The following is a 27,981-nucleotide window of genomic DNA, read 5'->3' as shown; positions in this document are numbered from 1 at the left end:
CTTTTCCATTGTTTGTTTCTTTTGTCCACATTCTGTTGAGTTTTCATGTTGCTCATCTGTCGGTATGTCAGCTCCTTCCTCTTGGTCATCTCCACCGGCAAGGGTCTTTGTGAACAAATAAAATCTTAACAAAGCTAATTTGTGTGTGTCATAACACTCCCGCACACTTACGTCCTCATCAACTTGTGCTTCCTGAAAGTTAACGATGTCATGACTGAACTCTTCCCACTTTCCCATTGTTGACTTCTCATTTGGGAAAAACAGTTGTTTTGCTTGAGACAGGATCTCAGTTTTAGTGGCATTCTTGTTAATATCCAGAACTCTGGTTCCTCCACCGCTGCGTTTTCTGACTTGTTTGTTGTTATGTATCCACCCTAATTCTATTTTTCTGGTTGTCTTCCAGGCTCGCTTATTATTTTTTAGGTACACATTTGTTGGTTTCACTGTATTCTCTCTCTCTCCCTCAAAACCATGATCACAGGCTTTGTTACCCATTGTGCCCATTTTCTTACTAAGTTTTTGGAAACTTTTTGTATCATCTCCACCTCTTCTCTGTTTTTCCACTGAGAAATGCCTTGTAGCAATCCTATCACCATAGGCTGGAATGTAAGAGGCCAAAGCAGTATCATCTATTTCTCCAATTATCGAGCTGTCAATCTATATTTAAAAAAAAAAAAAGAAAACATTAGACATGATGACACAAACTATTATCTCCAAGAATATTTACTTCTGTGTTTAATTCTCGGACAACAAATTACAAATGCTTAATGCAGATGATAACACAATGGACAGTGTAAGACAATAAAAACAGATTTGGAAGCTGGCAATAATGTGTGTGCGCTTATATAACATCAGACATTTAAGTTTACAGCTAAGTTTCTAATAGAGAATGCTCAGACCATATCTTAGAGAACCTGATGACCCTCCATGTGAAACATCTTGTTTACTCCAGATAAAGAGTCAAGTCTACAACAGTTTGCAGAGGTTCACCTTTTTTTGCAAGTTTAAAAAAAAGATTTTGCAACTATAAGACACAGATATTTGGAACTGAAAAATACAGTATAGTATTTCAGTTTTAAGATAAATCAACTACTGAAGAGCTAGGAATTATTACAACTCCTTTTTTAGATGAGCATAATAATTCTCAAAATTATACTTAGTCCCCACCGCCACAATGTCGTCTGTATTTTTTCATTTTAAAATTCACGCTGCGGACCCAATTGTAGCCCCCCAGCGGTCAAGTTTTGGCCTGCGGGCTGAATGTTTGACACCCCTGGTCTAAAATGTATTGGTAAAAGTATAATCATAAATTAATTTAAATGTAAAATATAGTTGAGAAAATCATTTAAAAATTCATATATACCAGCAGGAACAAATTTCCTGTGACTTACATGATCTTGTTTAATTTTCTGAATACTCTCCTCATGAACACCTCTGTTGCGTAGAAATTCCCACAGACCATCATCATCTTGTGGGAGGCCAGGGGTTGAGGATGTAGCCATTGCAATGCTGGCAATGAAAAAATGTAGGAAAAGGGCATCATCTATATGTGTAATCATTTGCAAACATTTTAATGTGCTTACTGAAATCACCACCAAAACTGATTTGTGTTGTGTCCTTGTGTAATGAAAGCCTTGACTGGTTATTAAAAAATAATAACATTACGGCACTCTAATAGTGCAAAAGACTAAACTCAGCAGATCAATATGGGCTTTTATCAGTTTTGTTGTTGTTGTTAACAGTATTTCAATAGTCTACTGGCAACGTTCTGTGTTGTTTACATGCTTACGTGCCCCATGTTAAACAATTAACACTGTTACTATGCCTCTGGAGTGTTAGTGTATACTTAGTATATAAACTAACGTTACAACGAATGTCTCGTTCTACTTACGGAAGCGTAATGTTATTGTATACTAACGTTATGATGAAAAGCACGTTGTCAAGTCAAGGACGAGCAATGAACAGCATCAGCTAAACATATAGTAACTGTTACCTTACTGAAATCATGCCGAGGAGACGTTCAACTTCGTCTATTACTTACTTGCTACATAAAACCATATAGTAAATATTGGCTTACATTTAGAATAGTATGCAGTCTAAAACTAAAGTATTAAGAGTATTATACAATGTGTGTTACTCATTATGTGACTTACCTTAATTGAAGCGGTAATGTAAACGCGTATGGGCAGGTTGAAGGTGTGCGAGCAGTAATCCGCCATTAGTGAGTCCGCAAAGAGTCACTTGCAGTTCGCAGGTTCTCGCGTGAGTTTGTGTGTCCCGATAACTCAGGAAAAAAAAATAGTCAGAAAAACAGGTGCAAAAAAATTAGTCCGAAAAACAGAAAAAAAATAGTCAGAAAAACAGGTGTAAAAAAAAAATTTGTCCCAAAAACAGAAAAAAATAGTCAGAAAAACAGGTGGAAAAAATTAGTCCGAAAAACAGAAAAAAAATAGTCAGAAAAACAGGCGGAAAAAAAATTAGTCAGAAAAACAGAAAAAAATAGTCAGAAAAACAGGCGGAAAAAAAATTAGTCCGAAAAACAGAAAAAAATAGTCAGAAAAACAAAGCCCTCCAAAAAATTACTCAGAAAAACAGGAGTTTTTTTTTTTTTTATCCAAGTGAATGCAATACGCTTCCGTACTAGAGGACTCTGCATCTTTTGCACAATTGTAAAAAAAAATAAAAAATGCACCGGCATTACCAGACAACTAGCAACCCTTTATTGCTCAGTGACTGTTTTTTGTCAATGTCTTTGTCTCAAACGTGTTCTCTGTCAATTTGACTGTCCAACTGCCGGAGACAAATTCCTTGTGTGTTTTTTCGGGCATACTTGGCAAATAAAGATGATTCTGAGCTGTAAGGTCTTATATCGACGTGTGTGGCTTTCCTAATCAAGTCCAATCAGTATAATCAAACACAGCTGGACAGTGAAAAATTTAAGGGGGTCTGAAAACTTTCCGTCCCCACTGTATGTTTGATTGAAAGGTGAAGGGCTCGTCTTCAGCGGACCAACCACACAGTAGTCAGGTTTACATGGAGATTTTTTTTGTCATTCCAATTGAAATCATTCCCTTTGAAGATCTCTGGTCAACTGTTTAAATGTGACATGAGTATTCTGATTAGGTGTATACATAAATATGCACTACATTTAATCAGAAAAGCCGTGTACTTCGTCGTGAACCTCACATCATTTATCAAGATGGTGGGTTGTTTTATTTACAGGAAGTCCTCTATTTACGAACGAGTTCCGTTCCTACGCTTGCGACGTAACACGATTTATCCGCTTAAGTCGGATTTCACCGTTAAAGTCGAAATTTTCGGCAAAATACTTCTGTTACGGGTATTGTCACAGGTGATTGTGACAGGAAGCTCAGTGTGTGTGGGCGTCTGTGTGAGTGAGACGGGACTGCGAAGGAGGAAGGAGTGCGCGCCGGTGCGAGTGTGTACAGTTGCAAGTGTACTGCAAGTGTACTATCGAGCTACTTTTGCAGCCCTCATATTTACGGCGTGCGTAAACGATGACGCCACTGCGCATTTACGTGGAGACAAAGCATGCGCAGACAGAGCTTCTTTGCCGAATGTCAAAATGGCAAAAATTTACTTCTGATTGGTTGGCAAAAGGAATATTCCACCCCTGGGAAACGGAATGAAATTGCATTCGTATTCGGCCAGTTTATTGCAATTGATGTGTTTATTTGGAGAATTGTCATTCGGTTTGGGCTTCTAAACTGATTACAATCGGAATAGAAGGCTCCATATAAAACAGGCTAGTCTTGCAGCTCTTTATTCTTTAGTTCAGACCGAAGGGAAGCCATATCACAGAGTAGAGAAAAATTTTTAATGGAGAAACAAGAGAGGAAATTATAATAAAAATTAACAACAATGTTATCGTTTATCTTGATCGTTTTTGGGAAAATATATCTTCTTAAAAAAATTATCGTGACATGCCCAAGTGTGCATCAGTGCACAAATCAAGGTTCCTAAAGACACGGATGAGAGAGTTTAATGTGGATGAAGTTGAGTGGCCTGCACAATCCTGACCTCAAACCTATAAAACACTTTTGGATGAATTAGAGCAGAGACGTGAGGGCCAGGCCTTCTCGTCCAACAGCAGTGTGTAACCTCACAAATGCGCTTCTGTAACTAATGGTCATAAATTCCCACTCACACTCCTAAACCTTGTGGAAGGCCTTTCCAAAATAGTTGGTGTTATAGTTGCAGAGGGTAGACTGATCTCATATCATGGATTATGTGGATTAAGAATGTCACTTAAATTCATATTTTAGCCAAGGCAGGTAAGCAAATACATTTGGCAATATAGTGTATATGAATAAATACTATTTTAGCGATAGAACCTGTCTTTGTTTTAGTGTCTCCACTTTCAAAACAAGACATTTTTTTTTTTTTTTTTACTTGTATTAACTTTTAAAGCAATGTGTGCTTAAAACACACATTGAAGCAACAAATAGCTCAAAAGATAACATTCGTTAAGTTTGGCCCCAATTCAGACAATATTTGTTAAAATGTCACTCTGCATAAATGATAGCATCCTTCCTCAGGCCACATTTCTAGTTTGACTAAGCAGTTACTGTAAGTATATATGTTCATTGTGGGCCACATTGACTGAGAATAAATTGTTCGAAAATCACCTTTTCAAATCAAAAGGGCCCGATTTGCCCGATTAGCTATCGTGGGCGATTTCCCAGATCGGACCAGACATATTTTGTTGGGAACAACAAAACTTCTTGTACTGTGACATAATCCACGACCAACCATTTGGCCCTACGATAGCCCTACGACGTGTACGTGTAGTGTGACATATCGACAACTCCGACAGCACAGACTTGATGTCGACCAATAGGGTTGCGTATTGTGACTGGTGTTTCGCCTCCCGTGCTTGCTGTTGTCAACATACTTGGTCACCGTTGTCAGTATTTATTCACGCGCACAAACTAATGTTAACCGAAGCTTTAGAGCATGATTCGACAGAACGGCAGCATGTTTACGTACAACCGTTATTGCTGGCACTAGCTTGCTAGCCTACGTAGCGTTTTGTTGTCTGCTTGCGAGCCGTATCGTATTAAAAGTACGTTAACATACCTTAGGCAATCCTTGAATGAACATCCTCTCCCAAGCATCGGTGACAACCACCAAATTTTTTCTCATTTTGTTCTTTTTCCCCACATAATACATTGGCGCGACCCATTGTTGCCCTGGTCACGGGTGTTTTCTGGTTCCGTCTTTCCGACAGCGTTTGATTTGAAAAGATAAATCCCAGTGATCGTAAAAGACGGGATACAGTGGTATCGGAATACATGTCGTGTAGTGTTGCCACTGTCTGACCTAGATACAGCAAGATTTTATGGCAGTAGTCTGACATAGTACAATTGTGAAAGACCAAGTTTGTCTTGTAGTCTGATCCTAGCATAACATAGTACAGTAGAATTTTGTGAATATTGTAGACCAGAGGTACTCAAATACAAACCCTGAAGGGCCACAAATAAATTTTTCAATTAGTTAAAGGTTTACTTATCGAGGTTGGTCAGGTCACATGCAAAAACACAATAAATAATAATAAAAACATGACCCCTGTCATGGATCCAAAACAAATATTCTTTTAAAATATAAACACAAAGAACCACAATAAAGAAGCAAATATATAATAGGACTTAAAACTTCAAGTGTGAGAAATATTAACCAAATACAGTTTGATAAGTGAACACAAACATAGGATAAATGATAACAACAAATGAATACATACATGATATCAAGAACGCTGTTTAGTGAGCAATGTTTACAGTTAACTAACTTGTATAAATACACAAGCACATGCGTTACCGACTGAGTTGCATGCTCTTATTCCAGCCACCAAGCATAGTGAATTGTTTCCCGGAACAACAAATACAAATGAACACAGAAGTAGAAAATACCTTCAATATGAAGATGAACATACTTTTTCTCACAATGAATGACTGTGGGGACTTTACTAGAGGCTGTCTGTGCTTTGTTGGCATGGACACAAATCCCGGTATACACGTGCTGACCCAACCAAAACAAAACAACCAAAGTTTTTCAACTAGGGCATGCCTTCCACGCCGCAAGCTTCCAGCTCGTGCAACCGCAGCCTCACATACACAATTAATGGGCTGGTCGATTCCACGCTTGGCGGATCTCGTCTGATCTTGGAGAGAATCAGAGGAGAAATAGTGAGTATATTGTTGTTTATTATTAAATATTTAAGTACAGTTTTTGACTATGTGCAATGCATTTTAATTGAATAATTTTTTTATTTTCCTTTAATTAAATATACTTTTTAGGCATGAAACCTTGGTCATTTTGGTAGTGCTTGGAGAACCAAATATTTTTTGAGGCGGTACTTGGTGTAAGCAGTTCAATAACTACTGCTCTAGGATAAGAATCAAAATCTGTGGCATTGACTTGTGGGTCAATGTTTTAACTCTTCACCATACACTCCATAAAGTACATAATCGATTAAGGAATATGAGTTGTTGCAATGTCGTAATTTTGGTGGGATTTATTGCATTGATTGTCCTGTATATCCATCCATCCAGCCGTTATCTGAGCCGCTTATCCTCACAAGGGTCGCGGGAACACTGGAGCCTATCCCAGCAATCATCGGGCAGGAGGTGGGGTACTCCCTGAATTGGTTGCCAGCCAATTGCCCCAAAAAGAGATTTGTGTGTGTACAGAAGAAAAGTCACAATCTGATTCCCATGGAATCAGTGTCCACAATGATCATGAATGTAATCTGAATGTCATTTGTCTCTGCGATTTCCATATATATTTTATTGAGACATGAATTATGTTGCTGTCTTCGGTAAATATGATGTCTAATCTCCCCAAAAGTCTTAAGTTCAGTTATCAATTGTGTTTATTGTGGGGCTGGTCAAAGGCTGCTGCAGTGAAAGGCCAATTGGTGCATAGACTCCACTGTTGCAGCAATGCATGTAATGGACCATTTGGCTCTATGTTTCCTTATGTTTTGAATGATAAAACTACCATTCATCTTTTTTAATGCTTTCCATCTCGTATCATTTCTCCAAGCTAAATGCAAGTCATTAGTTGGGGTCATGTTTTATGTTGAGGTGTAAAGTTTCCCTGAATAAACTCCTCACTGAACAGCCAAAATTAGTACCCATGTAAAGCCATGTTTTCACCATAAACTGCAGTCCGGTTCAGCACTGTACAAAATGAAATGGAAAACACTGATCTGATGTGGCCAATGTTGTAGGTTTGTGTTTCTAATGTGTGTTATTCTGCTTCTAATTTAAAACTTATTCCAGAGTTGTATGTGAAGATTATAATTATAATTGTAAAAATGAAGATAAAACCGACAGGTTTGGGTTTGAGATGTCCAATTATGCTCGGGGTTTTTCGCTATATTGGGAGTTGTTCAAGATTAAAATGTTGACATCAACAAAAAAAACATGCTACTTTGCTGGTAATGTCTAAACTTGTTTTGAGTGAAATGTGTTGTCTGTTATGATGTGTCAGTTCACATAATGAAGTGTACCTTCATTGTTTGTTTATAGGCTACAGTGCTCTCTAAACAATGGTGTAGCTGAGCTCATTTTGGGGCCTCCTGCAATAAACAAAAGAAAATATTTTTTCTAGGCTTGGCTGTTAATATGGTTCCTACCTAGTTCTTTTAAAAATCAAATATTAACTGAAATATTAATTGATTTTCAAGCACTGTGTGTGTCCGTTATACTATCATGTGAAGTAGTGTGGAAGTGAAGTCAGCAACTTCACTTTAGGTGTCATGCTAGATTTAAATTGTGCTGTAGAACAGAGGATGTATTTCCAAAGCAGTGGGTTGAGGGAGCACTGATCTCTTCCTGGAGATACAGTGGTCAGTCACAGGCTTCTTCCTATGAGACTGACCTGTGACCTCAGCACAACTCCAGTTTCCTACTGCTGCACAGAGGGAAGACATGATTATTATTTTATACTGTACAGTAGCCATTTTGTGCAGCCGCTTTGCATTAAAGTCGAATATTTTGGCTCGAGCTTCCACGCAGTTGTCATTTGTGTAAACCTCTGTATAAATTGACGACAGTGTTGCTAAGTTGACAAACTTGACAACACTGAATACCCTTCGCTTTGTTCCAATGCTCTGCCAGACTGCCAAAACCCCATTTTAACATAGTATGACAAGTGTCTTGTATTTTTTTTATCCTTGGCGGATTTTGTCTAAAGAATGTCAGAATCAGTGGCATGCTAACATTAAAAACAGAAAAGACATTTAACATAGACATAGTACCCCAAAAACTGAATTCTTGATGAGATACTATCCTGGCAATTATCCAGCTCTTTAAAACTTTCAGGTACTGTGTTTTGTGTCCTATTATTTACTGTATATTTGTTGAGACTTGCTGACTTACTAATGAATACTTCAAATGAATTTTGACTGCTTTCCACTGTTGTTCAAACCACTCAACTTTAAAAAACAAACAAACAAAAAAACAATTATAGCTGCTGGCTCACAGATTTAGTGGTGGGTGTGTCTGTGTTAGTGTGAGGCTGGAAAGGGTGTGTTGCCTGATAAAGGAGCCATTAGTCTTCATGGAGCCTTTCACTGGTCCAGTGCATAGTGAAAGGGGAGTTTGTTCCTGTCTGGCAAGCCCAGCCCCGGCACTACAGGATAGCCACCCCAACTTCAATAGAAACCTTGTGTGGAGACCTTGTGTTCCAACATCCCTGGAGGGGAGTTGTTTCAGGTGACAGGGCGCTGCCCTGTGCAGAGCAACATGTGGGTGTCTTAGGTGTGTGAATGTATGAGGTCCAAATATCTTAAATGACTTCAGAATATATGATACAAATATTTTAGGAGCATGACCACACTGAATAGAGTATGCCACTAAGGAACATACTGTACATAACTCTGGTTGTGGAAATAGGTAAGTGTTAGTTGTTTATGTAGAAAATAATCTTTAAATGTCCCTACTATGCTGTTGCTTGACAAAGACCTTAGTTATGGAAGAGTGGGAGTATTTACTTAGCAGCATGAAACCAGCGGGACTGTGCCTATTTCAAAAGGCCAAGTGTGACCTCACTCTGTCTGCCCTCACTCTGAGCTTCCTCGCCAGTGAAGATAAACTTGAGGCTTTCCTAATCAGAGCAAATGTTACCTTAGCGAAGAAGTTTTGATTAATATTAATTTTAATTAGTTTGATTGGGCAAATATGATGTAGTGTTAACTTGCTTGCCCTCTTTGAATGTCCTTTCCTTGCCAATGATCTTATCTTTATAGGATAACATGGTATCATGTCTGTCTCTTGAGAAGCATGTGCAGCAATACTTCCTACAGAGCAAAGAATGGAAATCTGTCCGTGATGCCTGACTTAATAGATGTCCACGTCATCTAATTTTTTGTGCAAATCTAACTTTGCACTTTTGTTCAGAACGTTGTGTTGCATTTTTAGAGCATGTGTAGTTTTAAGTTGTTGAAGTTCAAATCAGCATTTCCTTCCAGTATTATGTAACAAAGTGTTGAGGAAATCTATTTTCCCCCCTCTTTTGCCCCTTTTACGCTGCATGGTATTGGCAGGTACTACAAGCTGCTATTTCTAGTAGAACATTTTCTTGACCTTGGATGAAATCAATCTCCTGGCAAACAGTCACATACCGAGAAGTAAATACAGGAGACCATCGTTCTCCTCCATTGTTGTTGTTTGTCATAACTGTTTTGTATGGACTGATGTATTCAACTCAGTACGGTTTTTGCAGTTTCCCTCAGTAAGGGGAAAACCAAACTCCCCAAACCAAAGCAAGTAGAGCTGAGCTAAGCTGAAAGACAGGCATTTGACATCAGCCATCTGTTCCACTGCAAGATAGAGCCGCAGCAAATTACAGTATAAATGATTTCTTAAGCTGCCAACTAATTTATCAGTTTGACACTGAAACTCTTCTTCCTAGTTTCTCACGTGTTTTCTATGTTATGGTGTGGGCAAAGACATTTGTGCTCTTCAGCTTAAGCTTGTTTGACATTTCAAAAACAAAACGTTCATTAGAACGAAGCTATATGTAGCCACACAAAACAACAAACCTGTGAAAGTAAATGGTTTGTGAACCCTGGGAATCAGAGTTTTCCAGAATTATTTGCAGTTAAAAGTATGCAAATACAATAACTTGTTAAAAAACTCTTTCAGATATACAGTAATTCACATCAGTCATATGCACACATATTAATAGAAATAGTTCTAAACTGACCGTTTTAAGCCAAAATTGATTTATTCTGCTTAAAAGAAATACATTTTTGACCTATTTGGTCCACAGTTATCAAGTGGTGAAGACGAGCTGGTGGAATTCAGTCACACCAGGGTTGTCCATGTGGGAGAACTCAGCAGGTCTCCCTTAAAGCTGAAGGCTGACACAGGCACATGGCAAGAAGGCGGCTTCACAATATGTCCTAAAAGAAATGAAATGTCATACATGAGGGATGCTGGGAAGGAGAGGTTAAACTGGGCTGGGTTGTTTGTGTTTGGTTGAAGGACCCTTTAGTGTGGAAAGATCTATGAGTTTGAATTAAAAGGGCATTATTAAGTGTCTTGGCTTCAAGTGTCGGTCTATGTGTAACACTTTTTTTCTGCCTAAATATCGCATTTAATCAATTGAGATAAAAGCTTATTACCTACAATTAACTCAAATAGACATTCTATAAGAAATTACTGAAATGGATGATGTTGCTCTCCTTGCAGATGGATGGAAGCCTGTTTGGATGAAGTGTTACCACCTACAACTGAGCTGGAGGAGGGCCTGCGCAATGGAGTTTACCTAGCCAAACTCGGCAACTTTTTTGCTCCACGCACCGTCTCCCTTAAGAAAATCTACGACCGCGAGCAGACACGTTACAAGGTGACGACCAGTGTTGCCACAGTTACCTTGAAAAAGTAACTTAGTTACTTTACGTATTTTTTGTATTTACACCCCTAAACTACCAAATGGAACCAGAGACCAACCAATTATTTCTTTGCACATCCAAGCTGCTTATCTCCAATTTCTAATGTTTTATACTAGCATTTTAAAATGGTGTAACATATTAATACATTAGGTTCAGGGCTGTGCATTCACCAGCTTAGATCAGCTGACTAGCAATAAGACAAATATTCTTTGTACTACTACAAGTTTTGGAAGTGTTCAATTTGTTCAAACTTAAATGAAGAAACCTTGAGAGAAAACAAATATTTCCATTATCTCGCTTCACCAAAACTATCCTGTTTGGGTTTATGACCCATTTTACTCTTATTCCTCTCTGGCCATATTTGCCACTTTTTATTTCATTTTATTTTATTTTTTACCCACTTAAAAGCTTTGCCACATACAGATCATCAGACGGAGCAGACAGTCCCCCCAAAAGTATTGGAATGGCAATGCCAATTCCTTTGTTTTTGTTGTATATGGAAGACATTTGGGTTTCTGATCAAAAAATGAATATGAGTAAAAAGTTCAGAATTCCAGCTTTTATTTTGTGGTATTTACATCGAGATGTATTAAACAACTCAGGACAGAGCACCTTTTTTTTGAACCCACCCACTTTTCAAGTGAGCAAACGTATTGGAACGTGACTGATGCGTGTTTCTAGTTGCTCAGGTGTTGCCTTTTAGATTGATTTGCTTAAACATTAGATAGTGCTTGTTTTTGGCTTTGGGTTTCACCTGTGAAAACTGCATTTCCTCTTAAGCAAACATGAAGACCAAAGAGCTGTCTATGGGAGAAAAGCAAACATTTTGGAAGCTGAGAGAAGAGGGAAAATCGATCAACGCTATTGCACAAACATTGGGCACAGCCAATAAAACAATTTGGAATGTCCTGAAAAATAAATAAACTACTGGTGTACTGAGCAACAGACAATTGATGACAGAAACATGAGCTGTGAAGAAACACGCAAAGACAAGTCAGTGACATCACTCCCAACCTCCACAGGGCAGGGCTGAAGTTATCACAATCCACTGTTTGAAGTTGACTTCAAGAGGAGAAATATACAGGCCATACCAAAAGATGCAAACCACTCATTACCAAAAAGAATCGGAAGGCCAGATTGGATTTTGCAAAAAAGTACAGAGATGACCCACAAAAGTTTTGGAACAAAATTTTATGGACTGATGAGACCAAGATTAACATCTACCAAAGTGATGGAAAGGCCAAAGTATGGAGAAAGAAAATATCTGCTTATGATCAAAAACACACAAGCACATCTGTGAAGCATGGTGGAGGAAATGTCATGGCTTGGGCTTGCATGGCTGTTTCTGGAACAGACTCACTAGTCTTTGATGTAATTCATGTATGTAGCAGCAGAATTAATTCTGAAGTCTACAAAATCATTTTGTCTGGCAATTTACAGACAAATGCATCAAAAAAAAATCAGGAAAAGCTTCATCATGCAACTAGACTGACCCAAAACACACTGCCACACAACAAAGGACTTTATCAGGGGGAAAAGTGGAAGGTCTTAGACTGGCCAAGCCAATCACCAGACCTTAACCCAATAGAGGATGCATTTTACCTCCTTAAGAGGAGACTGAAGGGAGAAACCCCCAGAAACAAATAAGAACTGAAAGAGGCTGCAGTAAAGGCCTGGAAAAGCATTTCAAATGAAGAATGCAACAGTATGGTGAAGTCAATGGGTCGCAGGCTTGATGCAGTTATTGCAAGTAAGGGTTATGCCACCAAATATTAAATGTTATTCACTTTTAGTTTCTTATAATAATGTCCGTTTGAATACTTTAGTTCACTTGAAAAGTGGGTGGCTTCAAACAAAAGGTGCTCTGTTCTGAGTTGTTAAACATATCTACATGTAAATACCATGAAATGAAAGCTGGAATTCTGAACTTTGGTCTCATATTCATCCTTTGATCTGAAACCCAAATGTCTTCAGTATACAACAAAAACAAATGAATTGACTTTGCAGTTTCAATACTTTTGGAGGGGACTGTATGTCACACAGTAACTATACTGATCAAAAAGCACCTTTTATGTACCGCTTGGTTGTGTTATACTGTACTTGTCACTGTAATAAACAAGCCACACCTTCGACAGTACTCAGAATTCAAAGAGATGCCGCTTGGCTAAGTTTCTGTTAGTAATGCCTAGATCACACTATAGGATTTTAGCCCCGAAATTGGCCCGATGAACTATCGCGAGTGATTTCCCACATCGGGCCTGACATATTTTGTCGGGAATGACAAAAATTCGTGTAGTGTGACATAATCCATGACCAACGATTTGGCCCTACGGTAGCTCTATGACACAAAAATGAAAAATCCAGCATGTTTTTTTTTTTTTTTTTCTTAGATATCTTTCGTGTAGTGTGACATATCAAAACAACTCTCCGACAACACACCTTGATATTGACCAATAGGATTGCGTATTGTGACCGGTGCATTGCCTCCTTTGCTTGCTGTTTTCAACAAGCTTGGTTGTCATTGTCAACATTTATTCACACGCACGAACCAATGTTTACCAAAGCTTTAGAGCATGATTTGACACCACAACGGCAAGTTTACATACAATCGTTAGTGCTAGCACTAGCTTGCTAGGCTACATAACGTTTTGTTGCCTGCTTACGAGCCGTATCATATTAAAAGTAAGTGAACATACCTCAAGCAATCTTTGAATGAATGTCCTTTCCCGAGCACCGATGACGACCACCACTAATTTTTCCTCATTTTTTTCTTTTTTCCCCCGCACACAATACATGGGCGACAGTGTTTGGCCCAAGGAAGCCACAGGATGACATCCCCGCCGGCAGACCAAACACACACCAAAATTTAATAGGATTAAAAAACAATAAAACAGGATAAACGGTAAAGGACAATAACAGATACTATAAAGGATATAAATACGATAAAATAGGTAAAAATAGATAAATGAATAAATAAGTGAAATTAGTAAAATAAACATGAGTAAATCAGTTAAAAGCTGAGTGAGTCTTGAGCCTCCTTTAAAAATCATCGACAGTCTCTGTGTTCTTGATGCCCTCTGGCTGGTTGATCCAGAGGTGTGGGCCATAATGGCTGAAAGCAGCCTCTCCATGGGTTTTTGTTGTAGTTTTTGGAATGATTAAAAGGCCACTGCCAGAGGACCCCAAGACCCGTGAGGGTTGATAAGATAAAAGCATATTGGATAGATATGATGGCCCAAGACCATTGAGACATTTAAAAACTAATTAACTGAGCTAATATGCTGGTTTTTTTTTCCTGTTTTTTGTTTGTTTGTTTTGGAAGGTGCTGACAGCATTTGGCAATTTGGGCCCCTCAGTTTACTACTCTTGATTGTCTCACCCTTCCCTCTCTCTCTCTCTCTCATAGGCAACAGGGCTGCATTTTAGACACACTGATAATGTCATCCAGTGGCTCAATGCCATGTCAGAGAAAGGGCTGCCAAAGGTGAGTGTTGCAGTATGTTTGTGTTACCTACAATGATAGAATCTCCTCCTCAAATTACGTAAGACACGTTTTAGTTGAGTGAATGAAAAATGCCAGTTTCTTGCTGTATCTGCATTGGCAACTCACCAGTACACACTGGACCAGTTGCCAGGCAATCGCAGGACACAACACTAATTATTATTTTTTAATAATAATAATGCAAATAATAATTGAGATTCACATAGCACTTTCATAAGAAAGCGTGTAGAATAGATATCTTTATTTCAACAATTGCTTTAACGCTTCAACATCAAATACTTCATAACAAAGGAAACTGAACAACAGACAGTACAATTTAAAAGCCCCAACCAGCAAAAGAAAGGAAAGTCTCTCTCTGAATGTTCCTGTTTTAATTTCATGTAATGAGCAGATGAATGCTGTCCAGGGGACTTGCGCCATAGCGGAAGTCTGCATGATGTTGTGCGTCAGGACACAAACGAGTGCAATGCTGGTTGCAGAAGATTAGTGCTCTGGATTTTGCCTTAGTTTCTTCATCCACAAACCTCAACGAGTAATTGGGTAATGGTTTATTATGGCCATTCCTTGTATTATATACAGTATTTCTTCGAAAGCCCTGTACCTATTAGGTTCTGTAGTTAAGTTTTTAATAATTCTTAGGGATGTCCCAATACAACTTTTTCACTTCAGATCCGATACCGATATTGCAGCCTTGAAATTTGGCCGATATCAGCAATAACCATACATACTTTACTTATTTTGTAGTATGAAATGTTAGAAGGTTGATGAAGTGACATTACTCAAACTTGAGAACAATAATCAGCAACAGTATGTATGAGGAAAAACTGACCCATTTATTATTAACCAATGGTTAATTGGTAAAGTAATTTTAAAAATAAGAATGTACTACAATTGAATGAAATAAATAAAAATTATATGAGAAAATCCTGAAAAATAACTAAATAAAAAAACCGAATAACAAATATATATTTAAATTGCAACATAACCGCTGCTAAGCGTAAACAGAAGCATATTCTACATTTGAATATATTAAATAAAAAATAAGTTGGAAAACCATGAAAAATCTTCTTTTCCTTTGGGCTTGTCCCTTTAGGGGTCGCCACAGCGCGTCATCCTTTTCCAAGTAAGCCTAGCTTCTGCATCCTCCTCTCGAACACCAACTGCCTTCATGTCTTCCCTCACGACATCCATCAACCTTCTCTTTGGTCTTCCTCTAGCTCTCTTGCCTGGCAGCTCCATCCTCATCATCCTTCTACCAATATACTCACTATTTCTCCTCTGTATGTTTCCAAACCATTAAAGTCTGCTCTCTCTAACTTTGTCTCCAAAACATCGAACCTCAGCTGTCCCTCTGATGAGCTTATTTCTAATTTTATCCAACCTGGTCACACCGAGAGAGCGAACCTCAACATCTTCATTTCCGCCACCTCCAGCTCTGCTTCCTGTTGTCTCTTCAGTACCACTGTCTCTAATCCATACAACATGGCTGGCATCACCACTGTTTTATAAACAGTGCCCTTCATCCAAGCAGAGACTCTTCTGTCACATAACACACCTGACACCTTCCTCCACCCATTCCAACCTGCTTGGACCCGTTTCTTCACTTCCTGACCACACTCACCATTGCTCTGGACGGTTGACCCCAAGTATTTAAAGTCACCCTCGCTATCTCTTCTCCCTGTAGTTTCACTCTTCCCCCACCACCCCTCTCATTCATGCACATATATTCTGTCTTACTTCGGCTAATCTTCATTCCTCTTCTTTCCAGTGCATGCCTCCATCTTTCTAACTGTTCCTCCAGCTGCTCCCTGCTTTCACTGCAGAATACAATGTCATCTGCAAACATCATGGTCCACGGGGATTCCAGTCTAACCTCATCTGTCAGCCTATCCATCACCACTGCAAAAAGGCAGGGGCTCAGGGCTGATCCCTGATGCAGTCCCACCTCCACCTTAAATTCGTCTGTCACAGTTACAGCACACCTCACCGCTGTTCTGCTGCCCTCGTACATGTCCTGTATTATTCTAACATACTTCTCTGCCACTCCAGACTTCCGCATGCAGTACCACAGTTCCTCTCTGGGTACTCTGTCATAGGCTTTCTCTAGATCTACAAAGACACAATGTAGCTCCTTCTGACCTTCTCTGTACGTTTCCATCAACATCCTCAAGGCAAATAATGCATCTGTGGTACTCTTTCTAGGCGTGAAACCATACTGTTGCTCGCAAATACTCACTTCTGTCCTGAGTCTAGCCTCCACTACTCTTTCCCATAAGTTCATTGTGTGGCTCATCAACTTTATTCCTCTATAGTTCCCACAGCTCTGCACATCACCCTTGTTCTTAAAAATGGGCACCAGCACACCTTTCCTCATTCCTCAGGCATCTTCTCACGCGCTAGAATTCTATTGAACAAGCTGGTCAAAAACTCCACAGCCACCTCTCCCAGATGCTTCCATACTTCCACAGGAATGTTATCAGGACCAACTGCCTTTCCATTTTTCATCCTCTTTAATGCCTTTCTAACTACACATTGCCACTTCCTGGTCCACCACACTTGACTCTTCTACTCTCCCTTTGCTCTCATTTTCCTCATTCATCAACTCCTCGAAGTATTCTTTCCATCTGTCTAGCACACTACTGGCACCAGTCAACATATTACCATCTCTATCACCCTAACCTGCTGCACATCCTTCCCATCTCTATCCCTCTGTCTGGCCAACCTGTGTAGATCCTTTTCTCCTTCTTTAGTGTCCAACCTGGCATACATGTCATCATATGGCTCTTGTTTGGCCTTTGACACCTCTACCTTTGCCCTATGTCACATCTCAATGTATTCCTTTCGCCTTTCCTCGGTCCTCTGTGTCCCACTTCTTCTTAGCTAACCTTTTTCCTTGTATGATTTCCTGTACTGTGAGGTTCCACCACCAAGTCTCCTTCTCTCCTTTCCTGCCAGAAGATACACAAAGTACTCTCCTGCCTGCCTCTCTGATCACCTTGGCTGCAGTGGTCCAGTCTTCTGGAAGCTCCTTCTGTCCACCGAGAGCCTGTCTCACCTCTTTCCGAAAGCTTCTCAGCTTCCACCACATGGTTCTCTGGTCTGCCTTTGTCTTCCTAATCTTCCTCCCTACCACCAGAGTCATCTTACACACCACCATCCTATGCTGTATAGCCACACTCTCCCCTTCCACTACCTTACAGTCGGGAACATCCTTCAGGTTACATCGTCTGCACCAGATGTAATCCCCCTGCATGCTTCTACCTCCACTCTTGGAGGTCACCCTATGTTCCTGCCTCTTCTGGAAAAAAGTGTTCACTTCGGCCATTTCCGTCCTTTTTTCAAAGTCTACCACCATCTGTCCCTCCAAATTCCTTTCCTGGATGCCGTACTTACCCATCACTTCTTTATCACCCCTATTTCCTTCACCAACATGTCCATTACAATCTGCACCAATCACGACTCTCTCTCTGTCTGGGATGCTCAGAACTACTTTGTCAAGCTACTTCCAGAATTTCTCTTTCCCCTCTCGGTCACATCCTACCTGTGGGGCATAGCCACTAATCGCATTATACATAACACCCTCAATTTCAAGTGATGAGGCTGAACCTCATCACTCGATCTGATACTCTTTTCACCTCCAAGACATTCTTAGCTTTCAACTCTTCTTTTAAAATAACCCTGACTCGATTTCTCTTCCCATCTACATGATTGTAAAATAATTTAAACCATGCCCCTAAACTTCTAGCCTTACTGCCTTTCCACCTGGTCTCCTGGACACATAATATATCAACCTTTCTCCGAATCATCATGTCGACCAACTCCTGAGATTTTCCTGTCATAGTCCCCCCACATTCAGTTCTAGACTCTGTGCTTTCCTCTTCTCTTTCTGCCGAAGAACCCGCTTTCTACCTCTTCTTCTTCGACTTCGACCCACTGTAGCGGAATTTCCACCCCCGCCATGCAGGTTGACTGCGCCGGTGGCGGACGTTGTTAACCCGGGCCATGACGGATCCGGTACGGAATTCTTTGGATGAACGCTCATATTTGTTTGGTAAAGTTTTAAGCCGGATGCCCTTCCTGACGCAACCTTCTGCATTTATCCGGGCTGGGGACCGGCCTACAGTTTGCACTGGCTTGTGCCCCCCATAGGGCTGCATTAAAACCATGAAAAAAATAATCTCAATAAATAATAAGCAAAGCAAAACAAATGTATTTATGTACCACATTTCATACACAAGGTAACTCAATGTGGTTTACATGATTAAAACCAAAGAAAAAAAACACCGTATAAACATTTAAAACAAAGAGGGGAAAAAATATAAAAGTACAATTAAAACAACTTGCAGCATAATCGCTAAATGCTGCTTCACCATGTTTGCTTTGGACTCTCTGCTCCACTATTTGATCTGAGTCTGTGGATCTCAGAGCCCTACTGGGTTTATATTCCATTCACATTTATTTTATGTATTCAGGACCTAAACCATTTATAGACCAGTAGCAGAACTTTAAAATCTTTTCTAAAGCTGACTGGGAGCCAGTGTAAAGACTTTAGTATTGCAGCTGTTTAATGCGCTTTTGGGGGAGTCCAGTCAGAAGACCATTACAATAGTGAAGTCGATGTCACGATATGTAACTGTATAATATTGGACTGGATGGAGGCGGAGGGAGTAGGGAAGAATGGTTTATTAAGAAGTTGCTCCAGGTAGTAATTCCAATGGGTGAGGGTGGTCCGAAGGAGCAAGGAACTAGCAGAAGGCTGAAGTGTGAGCAGGTGGACGGGCTTGATGGCGTGGTTGAAGCGGGCAGTGCAGTAGGAGACACGGAAGGAATACTGGAAGCGGAGAATAGCACAGGAGGATCAGTACAAGTGCGGATTGCGAGGTAATCAACTTACAAACACGAGGAGTAGTCTCAAGAGTGGCTTGTGTACCATGGAGGAGTGTGAATACTGGATCCCTGGATCAGGCAGGCTTATATACAGGCAGTGATGAGTGCTGATTGGGAACAGGGGCGCAGACGAGGAGGTGGTAATTGCTGGGGAGAGAGAGAGCGCGGTGAGGGCGGGGCACAAAGCGCACCACCCAAGCTCCAAAAGAGGAACTGCAGGGCATAGATCATGACAGTCTACTTGAGATAAAAGCATGGATGAGCTTCTCCTGGTCTGCTTGGCACATGCAAGCCTTCGCTCTTGATATGTTCTTCAGATGCTAGAAGGCAGTTTTAGTAATTGATTTGATATGACTGTTGAAAGTCAGGTCAGACTTAGTCTTTGGTTTTTAAAGAGAGTGACTCCAGGTATTTACTAACAGCAATCCTCTTTTCTTGATTGCCCAAAACAATTATCTCAGTTTTGTTGTGGTCTAATTGAAAAAAAGTTTGGCTCATCCAGTTAACTGTTTTAGAAAGTGACACAACACCTAAATTGAACTATTGCAAAGCAAGGGAAATTTATTTACATAGCGCTTTTCATACACAAGGTGACATTTAACATTTAAAACAAAGAGTAAAGAATAAATAAAAGTAAGATTAAAACAGTGTACAGTGCAAGAAATATTAAAAGTAGAAATGCTCTAAAAAGTTCTTAACCTGGACTTAAAAACATGGATGTCACTTCTGTTGGCAACTTATTCCATTTGTGTGCAGCACAATAGCTAAATGCTGCTTCACCATATTTACTTTGGACTCTGTGCTCCACTATTTGACCTGAGTCTGTTGATCTCAGAGCCCTACTTGGTTTATATATCATTAGCATTTCTTTCATGTATTCAGGACCTAAACCATTTCGTGATTTATAGACCAGTAGCAGAACTTTAAAATCTATTCTAAAGCTGATTGGAAGCCACTGTAAAGACTTTAGAATTGGAGTACTATGCTCTGACCTCTTTGTTCTGGTCCGAACACGGGCTGCAGCATTCTGTATGAGCCGCAGCTGTTGAATGCTCTTTTTGGGGAGTCCAGTCAGAAGACCCTTACAATAGTCAAGTCAACTTGAGATAAAAACATGGATGAGCTTCTCCTGGTCTGATTGATAAATGCAATCCTTCACTCTGGTTATTCAGATGGTACAAGGCAGTTTTAATAATTCATTTGATTTGACTGTTGAAAGTCAAGTCGGAATCAGAACACCACAAGGTTTCGGACTTGGTCTTTGGTATTTAAAGAGAGTGATTCCAAGTATTTACTAACAGCAATCCTCTTTTCTTTATTGTCAAAAATAATTATCTCCGTTTTGTTGTCGTTTAGTTGAAGATTTTGGCTCATCCAGTTATTTAGCTGTTTTTGACAGTAACACACCACCTCAATTGAACTGTAGTCATCTGGAGACACTGCTAGATATAACTGCATGTCATCTGCATAGCTATGATAGTCAAAATTAAAGTTCTGAAGAATTTGACCCAAGGCTGTACAGGAGGGGTCCAAGAACTGACCCTTGAGGGACCCCATAGGTCATTGCCATTCGATGAGATTGAACACTTCCAATGGTTACAAAATAACTCCTTTCCTCCAGGTAGGACCTGAAGCATTTAAGGACTGTTCCATTTGGTCCTACCCACGTTTCCAACCTGTTAAGCAGTATATTATGATCTACAGTATCAAAAGCTGCACTGAGGTCCAACAAGACCAGAATTGACACCTTTCCCGAGTCAGTATTCAACCTTATAACATTTAGCACTTTGATAAGAGCAGATTCTGTACTGTAATGAGTTTGGAAACCTGATTGAAATGTTTCAAAAAGTCCATTTAAGTTCAATAAATTGCTGAGTTGATGAAAAATTACTTTCTCAACAATCTTGGCTATGAAAGGGAGATTTTAGATGGGTCTATAGCTTGCTAACACGGAAGCGTCCAGCGTTCTATTTTTTTTTTTTGTTTTTTGAGAAGAGGCTTAATGGCAACTACTTTAACAGCTTTAGGAAACTCGCCTGACTGAAGTGAGCAATTGATTATTTGCTGCAAATCAGCTAGCAAAGACTTCGCAATAGCTTTGAAAAGGTTTAAGCTGCTGAACTGTTTTCTCTACAGTTTTTTGGTCAACTGTATCAAATTCTCACATGGTAATAGAGTTTTTCCTGAGTGGCTTCAGATGTAGTATCATTTTATAATTTTGCTCATTTGTGCTGATATTTAACCTGATAGATTGTATTTTTTCACTAAAACAAGCTAATTCATTGCATTTATCAGCTGTCAGGAGATCTGTTCTAAATAAAAATTGTACTTTTAAAGTGCAAAATAAAAAAGTTCAATTCAGTTATACTTTACTCTTCAGTATATGGTGGGCACATCATTTGCTTTCTCCACGTGTGGCAATACCCTTTTGAACTTCTTGATGCAACTAGGGTTTAGTTTTATTTACAATCGCTGTTCCTGCTGTGCAAGTCTTGGCCTCTGAGGAGCAATGAGATTTGCAGTAACAAAGAAAGTAGAAGTCACAATTGGATATTGTTATTATACCTTGTTTTTCACAGTTTGAATAATATATGCTGCAGTATTTTTGTATTGCTTGTTTGTATGTGGTTAGACAGCGTTTGTGTACCAATATTCCTTTTTTATTTTGAGAGATATAAGAGCCACGAGTTTAATAAAAAATTTTGTGTTAGCTGTGAGCTAGCAATTTTTGCAAACATAAACAAAGAAAGAAACGAAGGCTGTGATGTATGTGAACATTCAATAGGTGTAATTTTGTTATGTGAGTTTAGTTGTACAGTGAACTTAAACTGGAGTGTCAATAAATGACTTTAAGCAAGCAACATTTACTCTTGCGCTTTGCTACTATGTTAGCACCTGAGCAAGCGCTTGTGATCATGTGGGCTCTGCATGCCGTCCGGGCGCGGCTCGATAGAAGTGCTGGAGTGGAGCATACAATGGAATGCTTGTATAAGAGTGGTAAAATCTGAGATTTTAGATCCAGTCTGATCCGTATTTGTTTTTTTGCTGAAATCGGACCGATTTCTGATCCTAAAGATGAATCGGGATACCCCTAATAATTCAATTTTTATTCTTTTAATTGGAGCCTGCAAAATTTACATTAGTATTTGACACTACAGTAAACAATGTTTTGACGAAATGTAGGCCTGTCACGATAATTACGATATCGACTTATTTTCGATGGACATGATAGTTTTTCCAGACTCGATACATGGTCATTGTTGTGGTGAGCCAGCGTGCGGATCACACAGTGAGCCGACAGAGTTGGACGGCTATGTCATTAGCCGCCAGTGGGCTCATGGAATGACGGTACACTCTTGCCCATGTTGGATCGGTCCAATACTCCACAGCCTTGCTCCATGTGCAACGCCTAGATTCACACTACAGAGACACTACAGAATTAGAATCATCTTTATTTGCCAAGTATGTCCAAAAAAACACACAAGGAATTTGTCTCCGGTAGTTGGAGCAGCTCTAGTACAACAACAGACAGTCAATTGACAGAGAACACTTTTAAGACATAAAGACATTGAGAAAAACAGTCACTGAGCAATAAAGGGTTGCTAGTTATCTGGTAATGCCGGGACAATTTTTTTAATTTTTAAAATAATTTTTGACAATTGTGCAAAAAGATGCAGAGTCCTCTAGCACGTAGAGCAGTTTGAATGACTAATATAGCAATAGTCAAGTGCAATGACCATTTTGCAAAGGGCGCCGAGACTTCAAAGAGTGTATGCAGTTTAAAGTGACAAGTGGTGCGATAATCTGGGACAATGTTGTTTGTGCAAATGCTGCAGATACTCCTCAGTCAGTGTGCAAGTGGGGCAGATGGTACTCTGGCATGAGTGGCCAGTATTGGTCAACAACAGATATGCAAATAGTGCAGCGTGGCGAGACTACTACAGTGAGTGCACGAGTATGTATAATTGGCCCGACAGAAATGTGACAACAAACTCAAGACAAAAAAATTGCCAGCATGTTGCAATGGAATTGTAGGTTAGCTGTTTAAGAAGTTGATTGGAAGAGGGAAGAAGCTGTTGGAATGTCTGCTAGTTCTAGTTTGCATTGATCGGTAGCGCCTACCTGAGGGAAGGAGCTGGAAGAGCTGGTAAACCGGAATGTGGAGGGTCCGAGAGGATTTTGCACGGTCTTGTCTTAGTTCTGGCAGCGTACAATCCTCAAGGATGGGTAGGGGGGTACCGACAATCTTTTCAGCAGTTTTGATTGTCCGTTGCAGTTGGAGTTTGTCCTTTTTTTGAAGCAGCACCAAACCAGACTGTGATGGAAGAACACACGACTAATTCAATGACTGCTGTGTAGAACTCCCTCAGCAGCTCCCGTGGCAGGCCGTGCTTCCTTAGAAGCCGCAGGAAGTACATCCTCTGCTGGGCCTTTTTGAGGACGGAGTTGATGTTGATCGCCTACATCAGGTCCTGAGAGACTGTAATTCCCTGGAACTTGAAGGTCTCGACGGTTGACACAAGCCAGCTGGACAGCGTGAGGGGCAGCTGTGGCGAAGGATGCCTCCTGAAGTTCACGATCATCTCTACAGTCTTGAGCGTGTTCAGCTCCAGATTGTGTCGGCCGCACCACAGCTCCAGCCACTCCACTTCCTGTCGATAAGCAGACTCATCACAGTCTTTGATGAGGCCGATGACAGTGGTGTGATCTGCAAACTTCAAGAGTTTGACAGCCGGGTGCGTTGAGGTGCAGTCGTTCGTGTAGAGAGAGAAGAGCAGCGGAGAGAGGATGCAACCTTGGGGTGCCGCAGTGCTTATGCTGCGTGTGGATGAGGTGGTCTCCTCCAGCCTCACCTGCTGTGTCCTGCCTGTCAGAAAGCTGTAAATCCACTGGCAGATGGCAGGCGAGACGCTGAGTTGGAGAAGCTTGGAGGAAAGGAGTTCAGGGATGATGGTGTTGAACGCTGAGCTGAAGTCCACGAAGAGGATCCTCGCGTAGGTCCCTGCACTGTCGAGGTGTTCTAGGATGAAGTGCAGTCCCACGTTGACTGCATCATCCACAGACCAGTTCGCTCGGTAGGCAAACTTTATGGGGTCCAGCAGGGGACCTGTGAGGCTCTTGAGGTGGTCCAGCACGAGACGTTCAAAGGACTTCATGACCACAGATGTCAAGGCGACTGGCTTGTAGTCATTTAGACCCGGGATTGTAGGTTTCTTGGTGACTGGAATGATGGTGGAGCGTTTGAAAAAGGATGGTACTTTGCACAGTTCCAGAGATCTATTGAAGATCTGTGTGAAGACTGGAGCGAGCTGGTCCGCGCAGACTTTGAGGCAGGATGGGGACACATGGTCTGGGCCTGCCGCTTTGTTAATATTTTGTTGTTTGAAGATGCGTCTCACATCCTGTTCGCAGATGGTTAACGCAGAAGTCGGTGGAGTGATAGTGGTCGGTGGTGTCCTTTTCAAATCTGCAGTAGAAGGTATTCAAGTTGCTGGCTATTGTGCTATTGTTCTCAGTTTGGGGTGATTGTCGCTTGTAATTGGTCAGCGATTGGAATACATGCCAGACTGATTTGGAGTCATTAGCGCTAAACTGTTTTTCCAACTTTGCTGCATAGTTTCTCTTTACAATGTTAATTTCTATAGTGAGCTGGTTTCTAGCTCTATTATACAGGTACCTGTCCCCGCTCTGATATGCGCATTCCTTAGCTTGGGAAAAGTTAACTGCTAATGACTAATCTGCAAACTAACAAGTCAAGGAGCTAAACAGCTCTCTCCACTGCGTCAGTGTCGTTTAAAACATCATTGCTTCGCATCGGACTGTTGTGTGTGTTCGTCCCCAATTAACACAAAAGGGTGACGTTAGCCCCATCCTCGAGCCGTCACCTTATCATGGTGGAGGGGTTTGTGTGTCCCAATGATCCTAGGAGCTAAGTTGTCTGTGGCTTTATGCCCCTGGCAGGGTCACCCATGGCAAACAGACAAAGCACGACTCAAAGACCCCGTATGAAGAAAAGACATTATGGACTCAGGTTTCCCTTGCCCGGACGCGGGTCACCGGTGGCCCCCTCTGGAGCCAGGCCTGGAGTTGGGGCTCGAAGGAGAGCGCCTGGTGGCCGGGCCTGCACCCATGGGGCCTGGCCGGGCACAACCCGAAAGAGTAACGTGGGTCCCCCTTCCCATGGGCTCACCACCTGTGGGAGGGGCCATAGGGGTCGGGTGCAATGCGAGCTGGGCGGTGGCCGAAGGCGGGGACCTTGGCGATCCGATCCCCGGCTACGGAATCTGACTCTAGGGACGTGGAATGTCACCTCTCTGGCAGGGAAGGAGCCCGAGCTGGTGTGTGAGGTCGAGAAGTTCCGACTAGATATAGTCTGACTCGCCTCCACGCACAGCTTGGGCTCTGGTACCAGTCCTCTCGAGAGGGGTTGGACTCTCTTCCACTCTGGAGTTGCCCACGGTGAGAGGCGCCGAGCAGGTGTGGGTATACTTATTGCTCCCCGGCTCGGCGCCTGTACGTTGGGGTTCACCCCGGTGGACGAGAGGGTAGCCTCCCTCCGCCTTCGGGTGGGGGGACGGGTCCTGACTGTTGTTTGTGCCTATGCACCAAACAGCAGTTCAGAGTACCCACCCTTTTTGGAGTCCTTGGAGGGGGTGCTGGAGAGCGCTCCCGCTGGGGACTCCATCGTTCTGCAGGGGGACTTCAATGCTCATGTGGGCAATGACCGTGAGACCTGGAAGGGCGTGATTGGGAGGAACGGCCCCCCCGATCAGAACCCGAGCGGTGTTCTGTTATTGGACTTCTGTGCTCATCACGGATTGTCCATAACGAACACCATGTATACACCAAGCATAAGGGTGTCCACATGTGCACTTGGCACCAGGACACCATAGGTCGCAGTTTGATGATTGACTTTGTGGTCGTGTCATCGGACTTGCGGCCGCATGTCTTGGACACTCTGGTAAAGAGAGGGGCGGAGCTGTCAACTGATCACCACCTGGTGGTGAGTTGGCTCCGATGGTGGGGGAAGATGCCTGTCCGACGTGGCAAGCCCAAACGTATTGTGAGGGTCTGCTGGGAACGTCTGGCGGAATCCCCTGTCAGAAGGAGTTTCAACACCCACCCCCGACAGAACTTTGATCATATTCCGGGGGAGGCGGGGGACATCGAGTCAGAGTGGACCATGTTCCGCGCCTCCATTGCTGAGGCGGCCGACCGGAGCTGTGGCAATCCCCGAACCCGTTGGTGGACGCCAATGGTGAGGGATGCCGTCAAGGTGAAGGAGGAGTCCTATCGGGCCTTTTTGGCCTGTGGGACTCTTGAGGCAGCTGATGGGTACCGGCTGGCAAAGCAGAATGCAGCTTTGGTGGTCGCTGAAGCAAAAACTCGGGCATGGGAGTTCGGTGAGGCCCCTCAGGAGGGGAAAGCAGTGCACAATCAACACTGTGTATAGTGGGGATGGGGCGCTGCTGACCTCGACTCGGGACGTTGTGAGCCGGTGGGGAGAATACTTCGAAGACCTCCTCAATTCCACCGACACGCCTTCCCATGAGGGAGCAGAGTCTGGGTTCTCTGAGGCGGGTTCTCCTATCTCTGGGGTTGAGGTCGCCGAGGTGGTTAAAAAGCTCCTTGGTGGCAAGGCCCCAGGGGTGGATGAGATTCGCCCGGAGTTCCTCAAGGCTCTGGATGTTGTAGGGCTGTCCTGGTTGACACGCCTCTGCAACATTGCGTGGACATCGGGGACAGTGCCTCTGGATTGGCAGACTGGGGTGGTGGTCCCCCTTTTGAAGAAGGGGGACCCAAGGGTGTGTTCCAACTACAGGGGGATCACACTCCTCAGCCTCCCTGGTAAGGTCTATTCAGGGGTGCTGGAGAGGAGGGTCCGTCGGGAAGTTGAATCCCAGATTGAGGAGGAGCAGTGTGGTTTTCGTCCTGGCCGTGGAACAGTGGACCAGCTCTACACCCTTGGCAGGGTACATGGGAGTTCGCCCAACCAGTCTACATGTGTTTTGTGGACTTGGAGAAGGCGTTCGACCGTGTCCCTCAGGTGGTCCTGTGGGGGGTGCTTCGGGAGTATGGGGTACCGAACCCCCTGATACGGGCTGTACGACCGGAGTCAGAATTTGGTCCGCATATCCGGCAGTAAGTCGGACTCGTTTCCGGTGAGGGTTGGACTCCGCCAAGGCTGCCCTTTGTCACCGATTCTGTTCATAACTTTCATGGACAGAATTTCTAGGCGCAGCCGAGGCGTAGAGGGGGTCCGGTTTGGTGGCCTCAGTATTGCATCTCTGCTTTTTGCAGATGATGTGGTTCTGTTTGCTTCATCAAGCCATGACCTCCAACTCTCTTTGGAGCAGTTCGCAGCCGAGTGTGAAGCGGCTGGGATGAGGATCAGCACCTACAAATCTGAGACCATGGTCCTCAGTCGGAAAAGGGTGGCTAGCCCTCTCCAGGTCGGGGATGAGATCCTGCCCCAAGTGAAGGAGTTCAAGTATCTTGGGGTCTTGTTCACAAGTGAGGGAAAAATGGAACAGGAGATTGACAGGCGGATCGGTGCAGCGTCTGCAGTGATGCGGACTTTGTATCGATCCGTTGTGGTAAAGAAGGAGCTAAGCCGAAAGGCGAAGCTCTCGATTTACCGGTCGATCTACGTTCCCACCCTCACCTA

The 27,981-nt window shown here is 42.1% G+C and overlaps 1 protein-coding gene and 1 long non-coding RNA gene across 2 annotated transcripts in view; one reads left to right on the top strand and one right to left on the bottom strand.

Moving 5' to 3' along the window:
* Window positions 1-27,981, top strand: part of iqgap1 (IQ motif containing GTPase activating protein 1) — a 106,457-nt gene that overhangs the window by 26,467 nt on the left and 52,009 nt on the right. The window contains exons 3-4 of the mRNA XM_061764848.1: window positions 10,722-10,878; window positions 14,331-14,408. Coding sequence (XP_061620832.1) covers window positions 10,722-10,878; window positions 14,331-14,408 — 235 coding nt within the window. The remainder of the gene's footprint in view (window positions 1-10,721; window positions 10,879-14,330; window positions 14,409-27,981) is intronic.
* Window positions 3-2,291, bottom strand: LOC133473261 (uncharacterized). Its single transcript, XR_009787013.1, has 3 exons — window positions 2,154-2,291; window positions 1,392-1,509; window positions 3-657 (listed from the first exon to the last, which is right to left on the bottom strand). It is a non-coding gene; the product is annotated as an uncharacterized LOC133473261 (long non-coding RNA).

This window comes from Phyllopteryx taeniolatus, unplaced genomic scaffold (assembly GCF_024500385.1).
Source record: "Phyllopteryx taeniolatus isolate TA_2022b unplaced genomic scaffold, UOR_Ptae_1.2 contig_24, whole genome shotgun sequence".
Classification (NCBI taxonomy): domain Eukaryota; kingdom Metazoa; phylum Chordata; class Actinopteri; order Syngnathiformes; family Syngnathidae; genus Phyllopteryx; species Phyllopteryx taeniolatus.
Note: the sequence above shows the minus strand (reverse complement) of the source record. Positions and strands in the feature narration are given on the sequence as shown.